At 43.1% G+C, this 19,370-nt stretch overlaps 1 protein-coding gene across 1 annotated transcript in view; it reads left to right on the forward strand.

Moving 5' to 3' along the window:
* Nucleotides 1-13,565, forward strand: part of LOC137333195 (5-hydroxytryptamine receptor 2A-like) — a 32,816-nt gene extending 19,251 nt beyond the window's left edge. The window contains exon 4 of the mRNA XM_067997378.1: nucleotides 12,745-13,565. Within this exon, the coding sequence (XP_067853479.1) occupies nucleotides 12,745-13,565 (821 nt within the window). The remainder of the gene's footprint in view (nucleotides 1-12,744) is intronic.
* The last annotated feature ends 5,805 nt before the right edge of the window (nucleotides 13,566-19,370 follow it).

Consider the following 19,370-nt stretch of genomic DNA (forward strand, 5'->3'; position numbering starts at 1 on the left):
TTGAATTCCCTATTGAATTTATTAGTGACTATCTTTATTTGATGACCTCTAGTTTTGGACTCCCCCACAAGTGGAAACATTTTCTCTACATCTACCCTATCAAACCCTATCATTATCTTAAAGATGCTATCAGGTCACCCCTCAGCCTTCTCTTTTCTAGAGAAAAGAGCCCCAGCCTGTTCAGCCTTTCCTGATAAGGATATCCTCTCAGTACTGGTGTCATCCTTGTGAACCTTTTTTGCACCCTCTCCAATGCCTCTACATCCTTTCTATAATATGGAGACCAGAACTGTGCACAATACTCCAAATGTGGTCTAACCAAGGTTCTATACAAGTTTAAAATAACTTCTTTGCTTTTCAATTCTATCCCTCTAGAAATGAACTCCAGTGCTTGATTTGCCTTTTTTACGGCCTTATTAACCTGCATTGCTATTTTTAGTGATTTGTGTATCTGTAACCCTGGATCCCTTTGCTCCTCTATCCTGTTTGGACTGTTATTATCCAAGTAGTATGTGGTCTCCTTATTCTTCCCACCAAAATGCACCACCTCACACTTATCTATATTGAAATTCATTTGCCAATTACATGCCCATTCTGCAAGTTTATTAATGTCCTCTTGCATTTTGACATATTCTTCCTTGGTATTACCTATATTACATCTGCAAATTTTGAAATTGTACTTCCGATTCCTGAATCCAAATCATTGATGTAAATTGTGAACAACAGTGGTCCCAGCACCAATCCCTGTGGTACACCACTTTCCACCTTTTGCCAGTCTGAGTAGCTACCCTTAACCCCTACTCTCTGTTTTTTATTTTGTAGCCAGCTTGCTATCCATTCCGCTACCTATCCCCTGACTCCACATGCTCTGACCTTAGTCATGAGTCTACAATATTTCTTCCTCTATTCCAGTTTTCACCATGCTGCTTCTCCCCAACTAACACTTTGCTTGCTCCTCAAAATAGAACAGTAGAAGGAAACTGAAGGACAATACAGCCAGTGCTGTAAGGTGCTCTTGGCCAGGTTTGTGTGTGCTGCACCCTTCCTGACCTGGAGGTGATTTCCATAATTCACAGATGGCTCCTAATACTGTGCTGGCCTTGCATATAAAATGAATATTAAATATTAGCTGTTAAGAGAAAGGAATTAACCTATACCCTAAAACAAAAATAACAAACCAAGTAGGAAAAGACTCTATTTGGGCTTGGAGGTACCTTGCAAAGTGATAGACCCAAGAGACTCAATTTCAAGGCAAGCCCAGATGGATTTCTTGGACTGCAGAAGACACCTGCTCGACCATTTGAGGTGGAATCCAAGTATACGAACTAGGCAGAAAAAAAGAACAAACAAACAAATGAATGGATTCACATTTATATAGTGCTTTTGATATGCTCAGGGCATCCCAAAGCACTTCACAGCCAATTAGGTACTTTTGAATGTAATCATTGCTGTTTTGTAGGCAAACGTTGCAGTCAGTTTGTGCACAGCAAGGTCCCAGAAACAGTAACAAGGTACATGACCAGTTAATTTGTTTTTACTACTGTTGTTTGAGAGATAAATGTTGGCCAGACATTGGGAAAACTTCCTTGCTTTTTTTTGAATAGTGCCAAGGGATCTTTTACATCCGCCTGAGTTTAATGTTGCATCCATTTGATGTTGCAGAAAGTGAGTGACCTTGGAGTGCATGTGGTCAGATCCCTGAAGGTGGCAGTACATGTAGATAAGGTTGTGAAGAAGGCATACGGAATGCTCTCCGTTATTAGCCGAGGTATAGAATACAAAAGCAGGGAGGTAATGATGGAACTGTATAAAACGCTGGTAAGGCCACATCTTGAGTATTGTGTGCAGTTCTGGTCACCACATTACAGGAAGGACGTAATTGCTCTGGAGAGAGTGCAGAGAAGATTTACAAGAATGTTGCCAGGGCTTGAAAATTGCAGCTACGAGGAGAGATTGGATAGGCTGGGGTTGTTTTCCTTGGAGCAGAGGAGGCTGAGGGGAGACTTGATTGAGGTGTAGAAAATTATGAGGGACGTGGATAGAGTAGACAGGAAGTACCTGTTTCCCCTAGCGGAGAGTTCAAGAACTAGAGGACATAGATTTAAGCTGATTGGTGGAAGGATTAGAGGGGACATGAGGAAAAACTTTTTTACCCAGAGGGTGGTGGGTGTATGGAATTCGCTGCCCAAATTGGTGGTAGAGGCAGGGACCCTCAACTCTTAAAAAGTGCCTGGACCTGCACCTAAAGTGCTGTAAGCTGCAGGGCTATGGACCGGGTGCTGGAAGGTGGGATTAGAATGGGCACTTGGTTGTTCTTCAAGCCGGCGCGGACACGATGGGCCGAATGGCCCCCTTCTGTGCTGTATCTATTCTATGGTTCTGTAGTTTTATCCGAAAGACGGCACCTCCAACAATGCAGCATCGGATCACTCATTTCAAAGTTCACCCTTGCTCCACTGCTAATTCATTCACATCATCTGATTAAAGCAACCACAATACATTTAAAGCTATGGTCTGGGAAAGTTATTGCCCAGTTGTAAGCCATACAAACCAGAACATCCCAGGTTTGGTCCTTGGTCTATGCTAAGTTTGCTTACCTCAGCTGGGGTAACATCTAGGGTACTAAAACTGTGCTCAGTGCCACTGGGCTAGTGAGTGAAAAATTATCTGGGGTTCCCAACCCTGATCAGTACCCAGTGACCTGTGCTGTAAAATGGGCACATGTGGACGTCAGGTGAGAACAAGCCATGATGCCTCCATAATCAAATAGTCTGTTGGCACTCACTGTCTACCGTAATACATGAAGAATGATTACTTGCGTGAGGTATCAGTGGATTAAAGGGTATCCCAGCATCATTTACTGCCTTCAGGACAAGAGAGGAAGAAAATTGGGAGAGGGCTATTCTTTTTAGACTTCTGGCAATTTTAATTTCCATATTTATCACCTAGTTCTAGAATTTGGTAAAATTTCTACTTCAAGCTGGAGAATGTACATAGCTCGTACCTTACCTGATTTATTGTTAAAGTTCCAATCTTGTTCATGCCACTAAGGAAGATGCAGAGTGGAGGTGAGGTACTTTCCCACAGGGAGGGAACAAATCTCAAATGGTGAATCACCTTGGGTTGTTTTACCCAATTCCAACTCAGTAAAACATGGCGGTCAAGAGGAAGAGGCCCCAGAAAGCTAAGTCTAAAATTACTGCTGTGGGACCAGGAGGAGCTGGAGAGCTACAGCGGGATGGCTATTCGGGGTGGGCAGCTCGCCAATGATATGTTAATGAGGCCCCACCCTCAAAATGGAACAGATGCTCCCCACTGCAGGGATCAGGAATCAGGCGGCCTGCCCACGTGCTCCCTCCTCCAGCCTGCCACCCGATAGTTAGAATCCTCCCTCGGGTCTTTTATGCCCCACATTTGGGCCGGGGTTTTCTTGCTAGTTTTCGTAAACCCACGATTCCCCCCCCCCCTCCCCCGCCCCCATGTTAGATTGGACAGGAAATCACGAGCTGCTGAGTGCAGAAGCAGAAGGTCCCGGACACCATCTCCCATTTGGTTTATTGCAAGCCTGCTAATTTGATAATATTTTCACAAGTCTTTTCCAATACTGGATTTGGGAAGCTGTGTAACAAAAAATTGGGATGGAGTTGAAGAAAAAAATTAACTCCGTTTGTCTCCCAAATAAGGTACAGTTTCACATATCGCTAGTAAAAGTATCAACGCAAGTTAACAAAGCTGTATAAAGTGCAAACAGAGCAGTGGGGTTTATTTCTAGAGGAATAGAATTTAAAGGCAGAGAAGTTATGTTAAACTTATATAGAGCCACACTTGGAGTACTGCACTCAGTTCTGGCCTCCATATTACTAAAAGGATATAGAGGCGCAAAAAAGATTTACAACGATGATACCAGAACTGAAAGGTTATAAATATCAAGAAATAGAAATGGTGCTCATTTCTCTAGGAAAAAGAAGGCTGAGGGGTAACCTGATAGAGGTATTTAAAATTATGAATGGGTTTGATAGGGTATATGTATATAAGAGAGTCACTAATAAATCCAATAAGGAATTCAGGAGAAACTTCTTTAATCAAAGAGTGATTAGAATGTGAAACCTGCTACCACATGGAGTAGTTGAGGCGAATAGCACAAATGCATTTAAGGGGAAGCTAGATAGGCACATGAGAGAGAAAGGAATAGAGGGATATGTTGATGGGATTAGATGAAGTAAGGTGGGAGGAGGCTCGTGTGGAACATAAACACTGGCAGAAACCTGTTGGGCCAAATGGCCTGTTTCTGTGCTGTAAATACTATGTAATACCATACAGTGTGGAGAGTACTATAGGAACTGTCCGTATCTGTAAATGTGGTAGTGAGAGAAATTAGGCTTGAAGATTGCCCAACATATTTCTATTTTTAATAAGCAAAATGGCCACCATGTTTCCCTAAATTACAACAGTGACTAAACTTCAAAAACACTTATTGGCTGTAAAGTGCTTTGGGACATCCTGAGGTTATGAAATGCACTATATAAATGCAAGTTCTTTCTTAATCTGTGAAACCAAATTTTGAATGCTGCAGTTGCCAATTGAAGTAAACTAGAGGCATAAATCATTCTCATGTTTTCCACAGTGAGGAATAATTAAAAACACCTCAGGCATTCTATTCATAATCAGAAAAATGAACAGATATTCTTAATGTGGGAAATGCCACCAGCCAGAAATCCATTCACCGGTTCTATAATTACACAGGGTATTGAGTAACTGATGTTATTTGCCAAGCCTTTCCCTTTTCCATGTATTTCAACTTTTATTTTTAAGTTGATCTCATTTTATTTATACTTTATCCAATCCCATATTTCTGCATTCACCTTGCTAATGAGCAGAGTTATACCTTACTTGATTACAATTTTTCTTTAATTATCATAAAGTAGACCCCTAACAGCGGTGAGATTCTAAGAATACAAAATAATATGGTGAGATTATTTTTTTTTTTAAAAAACTTCACCGTGAATTTCCCCGGGATTTCTTCTGATCGGTTGGCATAACTTTGGAGGAAGATCAGTGACAATCCCGTTTACAAGTTTTATCTGGGAATTAGTAATAGTTATAGTAATAATAGGTACAGCACAAGAGCAGGCCATTAGGCCCATCATGCCTGTGCTGGCTCTTTGAAAGAGCTGTCCATTTAGTCCCATTCCCCTGCTCTTTCCCCATAGCCCTGTAATTTTTTCCCGTCAAGTATTTATCCAATTCCCTTTTGAAAGTTATTATTGAATCTACTTCCACCACCCTTTCAGGCAGTGCATTCCAGATCATTACAACTCGCTGCAAAAAAAAATGTTTCCTCATGTCACCTCTGGCTTGTTTGCTGATCACCTTAAATCTGTGTCCTCTGGTTACTGACCCTTCTACCACTGGAAACAATTTCTCCTTATTTACTCTGTCAAAACTGTTCATGATTTTCAACACCTCTATCAAATCTCCTCTTAACTTTCTCTGTTCTAAGGAGAACCACCTCAGCTTCACCAGTCTTGCCACATAACTGAAGTCCCTCATCCCTGGTACCATTCTAGTTAATCTCTTCTGCACCCTCTCTAAGGCCTTAACATCCTTCCTAAAGTGTGGTGCCCAGATTGAACACAATACTCCAGCTGAGGCCTAACCAGTGTTTTATAAAAGTTTTTTGTACTCTATGCCTCTATTAATAAAGCCCAGGATCGCATATTTTTTTAAACAGCCTTCTCAACTGTTCCTGCTACCTTCAAAAATTTGTGTATGTGCACCCCCAGGTCTCTCTGTTCCTGCACCTCTTTTAAAATTGTACCATTTAGTTTATATTGCATCTCCTTATTCTTCCTACCAAAATGTATCACTTCACACTTCTCTGCGTTGAATTTCATCTGCCATGTGTCTGCCCGTTTTACCAGTCTGTCTATATCCTGCTGAGGTCTGTTACTATCCTCCACATTGTTTACTACATTCCTGAGTTTCATGTCATCTGCAAACTTTGAAATTAGACCCTGTATACCCAAGTCCAGGTCATTAATATAGATCAAAAAGAGCAATGGTCCTAATACTTACTCCTGGGGAACACCACTGTATACTTCCTTCCAGTCTGAAAAACAACCGTTCACCACTACTCTCTGCTTTCTGTCCCCTAGCCAATTTTGTATCCATGCTGCCACTGTCCCTTTATTCCCATGGGCTTTAATTTTGATAATAAGTCTATCGTGTGGTACTTTATCAAATGCCTTTTGAAAGTCCAGATACAAAACATCAACTACATCATGTTCATCAACCCTCTCCGTTACTTTTCCAAGTGCCAATTAATTTTTCCCACCACCAACATTAGGCTGACTGGCCTGTAATTGCCAGGTTTATCCCTCTCCCCTTTTTTGAACAGGAGTGTAACATTTGCAATCCTCCAGTCCTCCGGCACCATCCCCATATCTAAGAAGGATTGGAAGATTGTGGCCAGAGCCTCTGCAATTTCCACCCTTACTTCCCTCAGAAACTTAGGATGCATCCCAACTGGACCCGGTGACTTTTCTACTTTGAGTACTGCCAACTTTTTAAGTACCTCCTCTCCCTCTATTTTTATCCTAGCCAATATTGCTGCTACCTCCTCTTTTACTGCTATATTGGCAGCATCCTCTTCTCTGGTGAAGACCAATGCAAAGTATTCATTTAGTATCTCAGCCATACCCTCTGCCTCCACAAGAAGATCTCCATTTTTGGGGGCGGGGTGGGGGGGGGCTCCGAAAATCTCTAAAATCCAGAGCAGGTTCGGAGCCCGGCTCCAACCCACTGACTTTTGGGTTCCCCAGTGACGAGTCCGGGTGCACGCATGTCTCCCGAATGCGTGAGTCCCACCGGCAATTAAAACCGACAGGATAATAATTTGCATATTTTCTCCGATAGTTGAGGCACTTGAACTACTTGATTGACTAGACATTTTGGCAGGGGTGCAATTTTGAAGGATCCTCAGCGTGTTTCTTGTGCTGTGGGAAACACTCCCTTTTGCAACAGACGTGTTTCAGCCAGCAGCCAGTGAGAGATGCAAATGATTATTTGACAGGTGGGGAGAAAACCTCATTTATTGCAGCAGGGCACTCTGTCACTTCAGACAAAGTTTTGGCTGCAAGACCTTTGTGTTTTCACTCAAAATTCTTACTTTCCACCCAAAACTCTGCTGTGCAAACATATTTAACTACTTTGCGGACCCCATCAAACTCACACTGTCAGGATGGGGGGGCGCCATGGCTGCATTCACCACTTCATCCAAGGACGAGCAACATCACCAGCCTCACCAGGCACGGGTCCGCCTCCGCCACGTGGAGCTCCACAACACAGAGCTGCACCACAGGCACCTGCACAAGAGCACAGAGGGCAACAACAGAGACAGCAACGTGGCAGGAGGCACTACCCTCGCAACAGGGTCTACAGACCGAGGCTCAGCTTCCTGGACCTTACTGAGGAGCAGTGCATATGGAGGCTCAGAGTCAGTCACAGACATCTGCAGCCTCCTTCATGCTGAACTGCTCCCGGCTGGGCCGAGCAGGATCTCCTTACTTGTCGCTGTCAAAGTCACCACTGCCCTCAAGTTCTTCACCTCCGGATCATTCCAGGGTGCCACCGGGGACATCGTTGGGGTCTCTCGGTCATCTGCACACAAGTGCATAAGGCAGGTGACCGACAGCTTATTTCGCAGGGCCTCGCACCACATCAACTTCCCCATGGACGACCTCAGCCAGACGGAGAGGGCAGTGAGATTCCACTCTGTGGCTGGCTTCCCACGTGTGCAGGGTGTAATCGATTGCACCCATATAGCAATACGAGCACCTCCACATGAGCCAGGACTGTTCATCAACAGGAAGGGCTATCACTCCATCAATACTCAGCTCGTTTGTGACCACCGCAAGAGATTCCTTCACATGTGCGCCAGATACCCTGGCAGCTGCCACAATTCCTTCATTCTCTGGGAGTCCAACATCCCGCCCCTCTTCCACGCACCGAACCCCCGCAAGGGCTGGCTTCTCAGGGACAAGGGATACCCACTGTACACGTGGCTCATGACATCTCTGAGGAACCCCACCACCGAGCAACAGCGTCAATATAACAACAGCCACATCACTACCAGGTCTACAATTGAGCATGCTATAGGGCTGCTCAAGATGCACTTCAGGTCCCTTGATCATTCTGGGGGAGCACTTCAATACGCGCCACGTAGAGTGGGACGCATTATAGTCGTGTGTTGTGCCCTGCACAACATGGCACAACAGAGAGGGGTGCCACTTGAGGAGGCCCCATCCACATCTGCCATCCACATTGAGGAGGAGGAGAAGGAGGAGAAGGAGGAGGAGCAACCTATGGGCAGAACAGCAGCTCACCTGGCTGCTTGTGAGGCCAGGGAGTCACTGATATGTGAACGGTTCTCCTAACATCAGATAGTGTGAAGAGTCCAGTCCTCACCACCTGGACAGAGCAGCGGCCACACCAGCCACCCACCCCCCCCTGCACAAAACAGTCCTGCAACTAAACATACGCTCACTGTAGAGTGACCCAATGGGTGGCATCAAGTGCGGCTGTTCATGGTGAACCTCATGAAAGGTCCTTATTACAGAAGCCAGTCAAGCGTGGCCAAGACGTGGCAGTAGTGGTGACAATAATAATATTTAATGTGCGTTTAACAAAAAGCAACCATAAATAAAAAACATGAACAACCGTCAAACACCCTTGTTCATCCCCTTCGTTTACAAAACCTTCGCCTTTTGCTTCCGACTACTTCTACGTGGTGCATCCCCTGTGGCTACAGCAGAGGTTGCTCTTGCTCATGCCCTGACCGATTAGATGCTTTGGGCCTACACCCTCTGGGTTTTGGTGCCCGTGAGGGCCCCTCCAAAGACTGCTCCACCTGCACCTGTGCAGGAGAAGACTCGTCCACCTGGAGAGGAGGCAGCATTGCGGGTACTGGTTGAGAATGGGGCAACGGGTGAGACGTGGGGGCGCTTTGAGTGGCATTCCCACTTCCATGTCACCTTTCGCTATCATCCCTCCCCTGGGCCAGGCCCACACAACTCCTACCACTCTGCTGGACGACAGTTTGGAAGACATGTGAAGCCTTGTAAAGCCTGTTTAAGGCGGCAGAATATTGTTCACCCTGAGTCCGAACGGCCATTGTCAGGGCCTGAATGGACTCATTTGTGAGCCGTGCTTGAAGCTCCATGGAGGCTAGCCTTCCCTCCATCGCAGACATTCCCGCAATTACCCGCAACACTATCTCAGAGATGCCCTCATGTCCCTGTGACACTATCACAGAGATTCGCTCCAGTACCTGTGCCACCATTCCACTCATACAGGAGTTGGACTCCTCCATCCTCTGTGCAATTGTGGAGAGTGCGCGTGGCACCTGTTCCAGCACTTCGCAAATGTGCTGCTGCCCCTCGATCATTTTAAAGGATGGCCCCCAGTGTTCAGCATCTGTGTCCAGCTGAGTAGAGCCTGGAGAGGAGTGCTCCCACCGTCGCGGACTCTCCACAGCTGCCCCTGCCACCAATGTCTGCTTGTGCTCACATGTGTGTGGTAACTCACCATGTGCGACCCCAACTAACTGTGGACTGGGACTCACCGAGGTGTGTTTACCTGCACTGGTGGATGACTTGTTCAGATGTGACGGTGCACCCTCAGAGGCCGGTAGGACCTCTGAGGAATCGCCCTTTGCTGTCACAGCAGTCGCTGAAGGCCCTGTAAGAGAACAGAAGGCAATATTAAGCATGATCACAGATAAGTCATGTTGCGATGAACATACTGAGATGCTGAAGATAGCAAGGCAAGTTAACATCAATTCAGATTGTGTGTGCTGAATGTTAAAGTTCTGTCACCCGACATTTGTCGGGTGCCAGTCTTGGCGTCCCCTGTATCTGTTGCGGCCACCCTCTGGTCCTCGCCCTCTCCCGAGCATTCTGGGATCTCTTCTCCTAAAAGAGGAGATATTAGAGTTGCGTGAGTGAGTGATGGTGACGTGGCCAACCAATGAATGCATTGATTTGGGTGAGGCTGACCGTGAAAATGATGCATCAGAGGGTGAGTATGAGACAGAGCCATGACATTGTATGAGGATTGGGTTGAGTGGTAGTGGTGGGGTGACTAATGGGGAGGTGAGGAAGTGCAGTTAAGTTGAGGATGAGCTTTGAGTGGGTGTGAGGAGTGATGTGATCGAGTAGTGTTGGCAGTGCAGAATGAGTTGGGGGGTGGGGGCATTGATGTGGAAGACGGAATGTAGGAGAATGAGTAAGTGTACTCACTTTGGTTGACCTAGTCAGGTCATTGAAGCGCTTCCTGCACTGGATCCAGGTGCGGAAGAATTTGCTGCTGCTGGTGACCTCCTCTGCCACCTCGAGCCAGGCCTTCTTGGTGGCAGAGGCAGGCCACTACCTCCCGTTCGCCGGGTAGAAGACATCCCTCCTCCTCCTCACCCCATCCAGTAGCCCCTGGAGTGAGGCATCACTGAATCTAGGAGCAGCCTTTCCCCTGTGCTGCTCCATTGTGCTGTTTGGGTTTTTGCTTCAGGAGCAGCCATTGGAGGACTGCCCCTTTAATTAGAGCTTCTTGGTCCTCCTTTGCTGAATTCTAAAATGCTCCCAATCCACAGGCTTACTGCTTTTTCTGGCAACTTTATATGCCTCTTCATTTGATTTAATACTATCTTTAATTTCTCGTTAGCCACGGTTGGACTACCTTTCCTGTTGGGTTTTTGTGCCTTGAAGGAATATATATTTGTTGCAAATTATGTATTAATTCTTTAAATGCTAGCCATTGCCTGTCTGCCATCATACCTTTAAATGTAGTCCCCCAATCAACCACAGCCAACTTACGCCTCATACCTTCGTAGTTTCCTTTGTTTAGATTTAAGACCCTAGTTTCGGATTGAACTACATCACTTTCAAACTTAATGAAGAATTCTATCATATTATGGTCACTCTTCCCTAAGGGCTCCTTTACAACAAGATTATTAATTAATCCTTTCTCATTGCACAATACTAGATCTAAAATAGCCTGTTCCCTAGTTGATTCCTCAACATACTGATCTAGAAAACCATCTCGTATACAATCCAGTTATTCGTCCTCCACAGCATTGGTGCTAATTTGGTTTGCCCAATCTATATGTTGATTAAAGTCCCCCATGATTAATGTATTACCCTTGTTACATGCAGTTCTAATTTCCTGCTTTATACTGTGCCAACATTACTACTACTGTTTGATGGCCTGTAAACAACTCCCACCAATGTTTTCTGCCCCTTGCTGTTTCTTAGCTCCACCCAAACTGATTCTACGTCTTGATCTTCTGAGCCAAAATCCTTTCTCACTATTGTACTGATCTCATCCTTTATTAACAGGGCCACCTCACCTCCTTTTCCTTTTTGCCTGTCCTTCCTAAATGTCGAATATCCTTGGTCACCCTGCAGCCACGCCTCCTTAATGGCAATTAGATCATGCCCATTTACTTCTATTTGTGCCGTCAATTCATCTACCTTGTTGCGAATGCTGCGTGCATTCAGATAAAGTGACTTTTGAACACTTTTTTCCTATTTTGACCTTATTTGCTGCTGGCCTTTGTTCCCGCTCCCTTCCAAGTTCACTTACTACTTTGTATACTTGAAAGGAAGGCATTTACAGGGCTTTGGGGAAACAGCAGGGGAGTGGGACTACTTGAACAGCTCTTTCTAATAGCGGGCATAGGCACGATGGGCCGAATGGCCTCCTTCTGTGCTGTAACATGCTATGATACTATGACATATGGTATTTGTAGCATACTTGGGAGAAACTTTGGAACTATGGTTCCCAAAGCTTTTCACCAATGGGGGTTTCCCTCAACTCATGTCTGGGTTTGTTGTAGACTCATTAATTGATTGCTATGATTAGTCAACAACTCCATTATCATTGTATCATGCAATTACCAGGATGGTAGAAGGCCAACTAGATGGACTTTCATATTTTTTAGTCTAGCAATTCCTGCGAATGCAGATTTCATAGCTGTTAATGTCATTTCCAGGGAGTCAGAATCGCTCCCAGGCATCTCCCACAATTGCCTAGGGAGCAACTCTGAGACCACCCTTTATTAGCTGGTGTGGTCACCAGCGTGGACTATCAGGGACAGATTCTCCATATCAGCAAGAAAGTTGTTCTATTTTTAAAAAATTCAATCAAAATCTCTCTTCTAAAAAATTAGAAATTCTTTTGGAAAAAAAAAGTACTTACTTTGCCCTTTAAGAAATAATTCTTACTTATGGCATTTTTATGTTGACAGTTTGCCATCAGTGGCAAGCAACCACCATTCTAGCAAATTAATAGTATGAAGGAATCTAACACCACACACCTAGCAGGAAGTTATAGTACTCATTCTTATTGGTCAAAAAGCCCAACAGACACCAGCAGAACAGTGGAAATGGGAGGAACGAGGGACAGGTCTGAGGTGTCCACATAGCTAGCAGTCCCTAGAGGATTCAAAGTGATTTGGACCAGCTGTTTCCACAAGATATGACTTTAGGGAGGAAAGCAATGACAAATGGTTAGATTAGATCTTGAAGCAGAACCCGAGTGGAGCAAACAGGATGAGCTTAGTAGCATCCTCCTGTTGTCACATTCTGGTTCCTTGCCTGTCCTTTCTCCTTTTTATCCCGTGTTCATTTAATTAAGTTTGTTTTTAAGTATTTTACAATTTCATAATCTCTTTGAAACCATTTCTTCCAGGCATATCGATGCCAATCCCTGTTATCGGCCTTCAAGATGAATCCAGAGTTTTCATTGACGACAGCTGCGTTATTAATGAAGAAAGCTTTGTCCTTGTGGGTTCCTTCGTAGCATTCTTTATCCCGCTGATTATAATGCTCTTCACCTACTGCCTGACAGTACAGGCACTGCAGAAACAGGTCAGCGTGTTTTTAGGCGACCAAAAACAAAAGCGGGCAGGCTTGCATGTCTTTAAAAAGGAGAACTTAGCAGAAAATGCAGACATGATAGAAAGGTCGGCGACTGCAGAAATAAGTTCAAAGCCGCCTTTGAATAAGGAAGGTAGGCTCTTCCGGAAAGGGACCATGCATTCGATCAACAACGAACAGAGGGCTTCGAAGGTTCTAGGAGTTGTCTTCTTTTTGTTTGTAGTCATGTGGTGCCCGTTCTTCATCACTAATGTCATGTCCGTTATCTGCAAGGGTTCGTGCAATGAAGCCATCATTGGAGAGCTCCTCAACGTGTTTGTCTGGATTGGTTATACCTCATCTGGTGTCAATCCGCTTGTTTACACACTCTTTAATGGAACTTACCGACGAGCTTTTTCCCACTATATTCGTTGCCAGTACAGAATCAGAAGAACCAGAAATCACTTCACAATCATTGCCTCTACGTCAGCGATATATGAGAAAAATTTGGAAATGACTACCATGAACAACGGAAATAAGTCAACGAGTAACAAATTGAAGGTCCCTGAGGAAAGACTACATGTAGCACTAGGGTCTACAGAGTCTTCTATAGACAACTGCATTATCATCAGTGAAAAAATTAGCTGTGTGTAATATGGGACCTGGAATACTAAACTTTTAGCTGTGTGTTGTATTGGTCCTAGCATACTAGGATATTAGTATGTAATGTGTAGCCTAGAATTTATTCCATTAGTTGCGTGTAATGTGGAGCCTAGATTTGCAAGGCCATTAGCTGAATGTAATGTGGAGCCTAGAATACTAGGCCAGAGACACAATTAAACCTCTGTAATGAACAAATGTATTGGTCAGAAAATGTATATTGCCTGATTGAAAGATTTCAAACAATGACCCTACTCCAAAAAATATATTTCAAGGGTGCATCTCGTGTGGATAGATGTTTAACAGATGATGCTGCATTCTCTGTTCTTCTGGCATTTCAAATACCTGCTTGATTCTCCATCATTGTATTGAAAGACTACTTGTTCAAGGTGTGCTGGCTGGACTGGATTTCTTAAATTGCTTTATACAAACAGATACTTTGACCAGTACCAATGCTGTCAGCTGGTATGAAATCTGCTGCTGTATTTGTGATGACCACATTTCTGGACTGTCTCAAATATGTTCTCTTCTATCTTTTGTAACTTTTGCAGCACCTGAACTGAGATCATTTAACTCAGCACAGACTGGGGATCAAACCTGACACCTTCCAGGTCTGTCGACAGGATGTGTGAAATGACTTTTGGTGATATTTGTAATGCTTCACTCAAAATAAATGGGTAACAAATGTATTAACAAGGAATTTCACACATATACAGTGCTGTGTTCAGTACAAATATCACTGAGAACACTTTCACCCCATAAAGTGCCATTCTGTGCCATTTCCAACAACGTTCACCTGAGGAAGGAGGAAGCCTCCGAAAGCTTGTGAATTTAAAATAAAATTGCTGGACTATAACTTGGTGTTGTAAAATTGTTTACAATTGTCAACCCCAGTCCATCACCGGCATCTCCACATCATTCTGTACTTAGCACTGTTATTGAGATTATTTTGATGACAGTTCCTCTTTGAATATATTTACATATTTAACACACAACTACCGTTACAAATAGCGCAATTTCTGCATTTATTAGATTTCAATTTGCACCAAATTTGGTTGCTGTTTTTCATCACAGAGTGTATTTTGATGTGTTACCAGATGCAGTGACATTGTGTCACGCACTACTGGTTAAAATAACAATGGCACAGATTTTACTGTCAAAATAACAGTGAGGCGAATGGTGCTCGCTGTTATTTATACGCAAATGGTACAGCAACTTCAGGCGAGGGGCAGACGTGCAGTTAAATACGGCTATCCAAAGGTTGATGTTCGAGATGCACTGCTCCACCATCAGCTTTGTGAAAATGACATGTCGCTGTCTGCCTCACCATTGTAATGCATTGAACAGCGTGAAGTTCCTGTATTTGTGCAGTAGATACAAACTAAACTCGCCACAGAATGTTAAGTCTTGTCCATTTCAGTCTAAGTAACCTTTTAATGACATGATAATTGTTAATTATTGCCAATCAACTTCTCTGGCACTGAAAATTAACTATTACAAGTATGGAGTCTCATTCCTTCAGGTTTTAATTGTTGCTGGAGATTTTAAGAATGTAAAATTTTAATTTTTTTTACTTTTCCTTTCTGTCTCTTTTATCTGTCTCTCTCTTAATCCAATCTTTCCTTCCCTCTCTTTATTCCTCTTTCTGTATCTGATTTGATATTGAATTCACCCACTCTAATTTACACTTCCTTCTCAGTCCTTGCGCTGTTAATTTCACAATCCTTCAATCCGATTGGGTAAGGAGATACCCAGTTACTTGCCCTGTTCACTCAGGTCCCAGATGCTCTGTTTCCCTCGCTGCGACGTTATCAGCTCACACTTTCAGCAACTTGTCACACAAAAAAATTAAAAAACCTAAATGTGTAAGAGCAAGTCCAACTAACGGCAGATGCCATTATTAGATGCCCTGTTACAGCAAATTATGGCCCACTAATGTCTGATTTTTTTCCTTTCAGTTATACTGTCACTGTTAATTACAAATAATTTAAAAGTTACTGTGCACATAAAACTGAACTGGATGTTAAAAAGGGAGCTTTGTAAGAATATTGAAGAACCACACTGCATTCTATGATTCTCTGATCATGTATTGATTTAATTCACATTTCTTAAAATTAATTCAAATTTAATTTTCTTAAAGTCGTTCATCCTTTTCATTTCTAATTTGAATGTAAAGTTAACTCACTTTATTTCTTTTGTTCGTAAGAACATTTTGGGATGTTTAAAACATGCCATTTCTACAGTTGTACCAACCATGATGTTAAACTAGCCCCTGCTGTGTACAGTTCAGTAAGGTACGTTCTAGTTCAGCCTCTTCTCAGGTTCTTTTGTCACTAATTACAAAAAACAGTCTATATAAACTTTTATAGTCTTCTGGAATAAATGTACATCCTAGTACTTTTTGCATCCAATACCAATTCCTGTCTTCTCATAATCTTCCCTGGCTGCATACAGTATTTTATGTGTGTGTGGGTGTGTGTGTGTGTATATGTGTGTGTGTGTGTGTGGGTGTGTGTGTGTGAGTTGACCTTTCCAACCTCCTGCGCATCTATCGATTTTTAACCCTTCAACTCCTCCCCACTCTACACCTCGGCCTTCACTTGCTTTCCACTTTTCTCAGCTTCTGAATATTTCCACTTCCCCTACACATGGGGCTTCCCATACTTGGCCAATGCTTGGCTTGTACATGCCTCTGGCAGTGTTTCTGAAAACAAACACTGCGCTGCCCATGACAAAAACTCTGCTACATTAAATCTTGATCTCTACCTTGCAGTATAGATTTTGGTTAAGCAGTCACATCGAATGACAAGTGGCACTCAGTTGCTGGCCACTCACCAACATCAATAGTACCAAGGATTAAAGCAGATAGGTCAAGTCAACATTTTATAATGGACAGCGTTTTTTATGATCTAAGCAGGACTGTTCCTGTAATTTGTTTAATGGTCCAACTGCATTCAAAGTATCTTTTGCTGTAAAATTGCATTGGTCCAGCCCTATGTCTAGTATTAGTCAACAAGTAGTTGTAAAATGTGTTCGGACTTAGTTAGTATGTTGCTATATTATTAACTGACACATTGCTCCACAATAGGCAACACAGATGACGTGGAGCATTTAACTCTTGATTCTTAAATTGCAATAGTGCGAATCACTCTCACATCTCTCTCGTCTCCTTGCACCACACACCACTGCCAGCTGAGATGGCAGGTGGGCACCAATGCCACTCAGAACCATTTGTTATGAAGTGCGCAACATCGGGCAGGAATGATTCTCTTCATTCAATTTGCCCTCATTCTCCCCTCCCCTTGGGGGGACATGTCTGCTTTCTCCTAAACACCTCCCAACCAGAGTCCAGCGGAGATTGGCAGCTGCGCCTCATTGTCACAATACTATTTTTTAAATGCCAAATAGTGTGGCTATTCAGGAAGCACTTTATCACATAGTGGAAATTTGGAACTCTCAGGCCATGGATGCTTGGTCCATTGAAATTTACAAGACTGATTTTTCTTCAGTAGGGATATCAAGGAATATGGAGCAAAGGCGGGTAAATGGAGTTGAGGTGCAGATCAGCCATGATCTAATTGAATGTCGGAACAGGTTAAAGGGGCTGAATGGCCTACTCCAGATCCCTATGTTTCTAACCACTCTAATTTTAAAATGAGAGGTTTAGTAACTATGTAAAGAACAAAGTGCCACAGTAGAAAGCTAGGCAACGTACATGGGCAGATCCATCTGGGTATCAAGTGCAAAGGCAATAGAAATGGTATCTCCCTTTGCGTACTGAAAGACTATTTCAGATTTCCAACTGCAGGTATCTCCCTTGCTGCACAATCTCTGGAAATCCATTGGTTTGCACATTTCTGCTGATCAGGAGCGGACTGGCTCTCCCGATAAGGAGCGAGAGTCTTCAGGATTCTCATGGAAAATTGGGGGGAGGAGTAGGAGGGCCACCAATAATACAGCACTATGGAACCATTCACGGGGGCACTCCGGGAAATCTCCTGATATGGCCAGTCTGCCCCTGCTGGAGATAAATGTTCTGAAACAGAATCAGGGAAATGCGCAAAATCACAGATCCTTTCTTTGAAATTTTTTAATGGAATTAAAAACATCTTGTTTCGGATTTTGTGCAATGAATAGTTCTATAGCCCTTAAGAAGATTATTGCTGAAAATGCAAATGTTAGCAATTTATAAAAGAAAAGGAAGTCCAGTCCTTTGTTCTCACCTCTGAACCAGTGTCTATAATAGATCACAAACAGTAAAATAATGTTTAAGGTGAAACCCTAACAAGTTCAAAATGTGAAATGTAACACTCTGAATGCAGTATTAGATTGTGATTGTTGAATTGTTGCTATGATTGGTTCCACTCCTTTTATAGTTTAATAACTATTTATTCAATACATTTATTTACAAAATGTTACAAGAATGTCAAAATATGTTTAGTCAGAAGGAGGAAAGCAGTCAGACTTTATCTATTGCATTTCACAGAACCAGAACAGCTACTGGAGAGAGTGAAACAAATAAGTTGAAATTAACAAATATTTCATTTCTGCTCTGTTTACTTTGAGAATAGTACAGATCATGAAGGTCTGTGAGACACTCATTTTATTTATCGTAGAATCATGGAACCAAACAGCACAGAAGGAGGCCATTTGGCCCACCGTGCCTGTGCCAGCTCTTTGAAAGAGCTTTAAAATTAGTCCCACCCCATACACTTTGCCCAAAGCACTGAAAGTTTTTCCCATTCAAGTGTTTATCCAATTCCCTTTTGAAAGTTAGTATTGAATCTGCTTCCACCACCCTTTCAGGCAGTGCATTCCAGATCATAACAACTTGCTGCAGAAATAAAATTCTCCTCTCCCCCCTGGCTCTTTTGTCAATTTCCATTAGTGAGGTGACCGGCCTCACTAAAAGTTTTCAACTTCAGTCAGTTATACTTCATCTCCTGAGTGTAAATAAACATATTGCACTGTTGTCTATGAAAAGCCCTATTTATAGAACGATTAGAATGTTGTTCCTCGCCTGGAAACGTTGTTTTGTCACTGCTACATTAAAATGGTACTCAGGTGGGTAAATGTTATGAGACAAAAGTGCAATAACTAATATCACAATTGGCTGGCCAGTAGTCTCTGCTTCATGATTGTTAGTGAATGACATACTCCCAGCCAGAATAAATCCAAACTTCCTATTAACAGGGCAAAATTGGCCATAGATAGAGGTTAAATTATTTTAGCCTATGTTTTCCAATAGGTGTAGTATGGTTGAATAGGCTTCTATATTCTCATTGTTGTGTTCAAATCACTCCATGACCTCGCCCCTCCCTATCTCTGTATCCTCCTCCAGACCGACAACCCTCCGAGGTCTCTGCGTTCCTTAATTCTGGCCTCTTGTGCATCCCTGATTTCCTTCGCCCCACTATTGGCGGCTGTGTCTTCAGCTGTCTAGTCCCTAAGCTCTGGAAATCCCTCCCTAAACCTCTTTGCCTCTCCACCTCTCTCTCCTCCTTTAAGATGTTAGTTAAAACCTACCTCTTTGACCAAGTTTTTGGTCCTCTGTCCTAATACCTTCTTATGTTGCTTGGTGTTAATTTTTGTCAGATTATGCTCCTGTGAAGCTCTTTAGGATCTTTTACACTTATATAAATGCAAGTTGTTGTCTTTTTAACCAGGAATAGGTGTTTGGTTGTACCCACAAACTTCAATCAGTTTCCCCTTCTCACTTTCCATTGTAGAACCAGTACAGTCTCGGCAAAGCAATTTGCTCTCAGAAGATGTCTGCAGGAGCAATTAAATTGAGTAAAT

This window comes from Heptranchias perlo, chromosome 15 (genome assembly GCF_035084215.1).
Source record: "Heptranchias perlo isolate sHepPer1 chromosome 15, sHepPer1.hap1, whole genome shotgun sequence".
NCBI lineage: Eukaryota > Metazoa > Chordata > Chondrichthyes > Hexanchiformes > Hexanchidae > Heptranchias > Heptranchias perlo.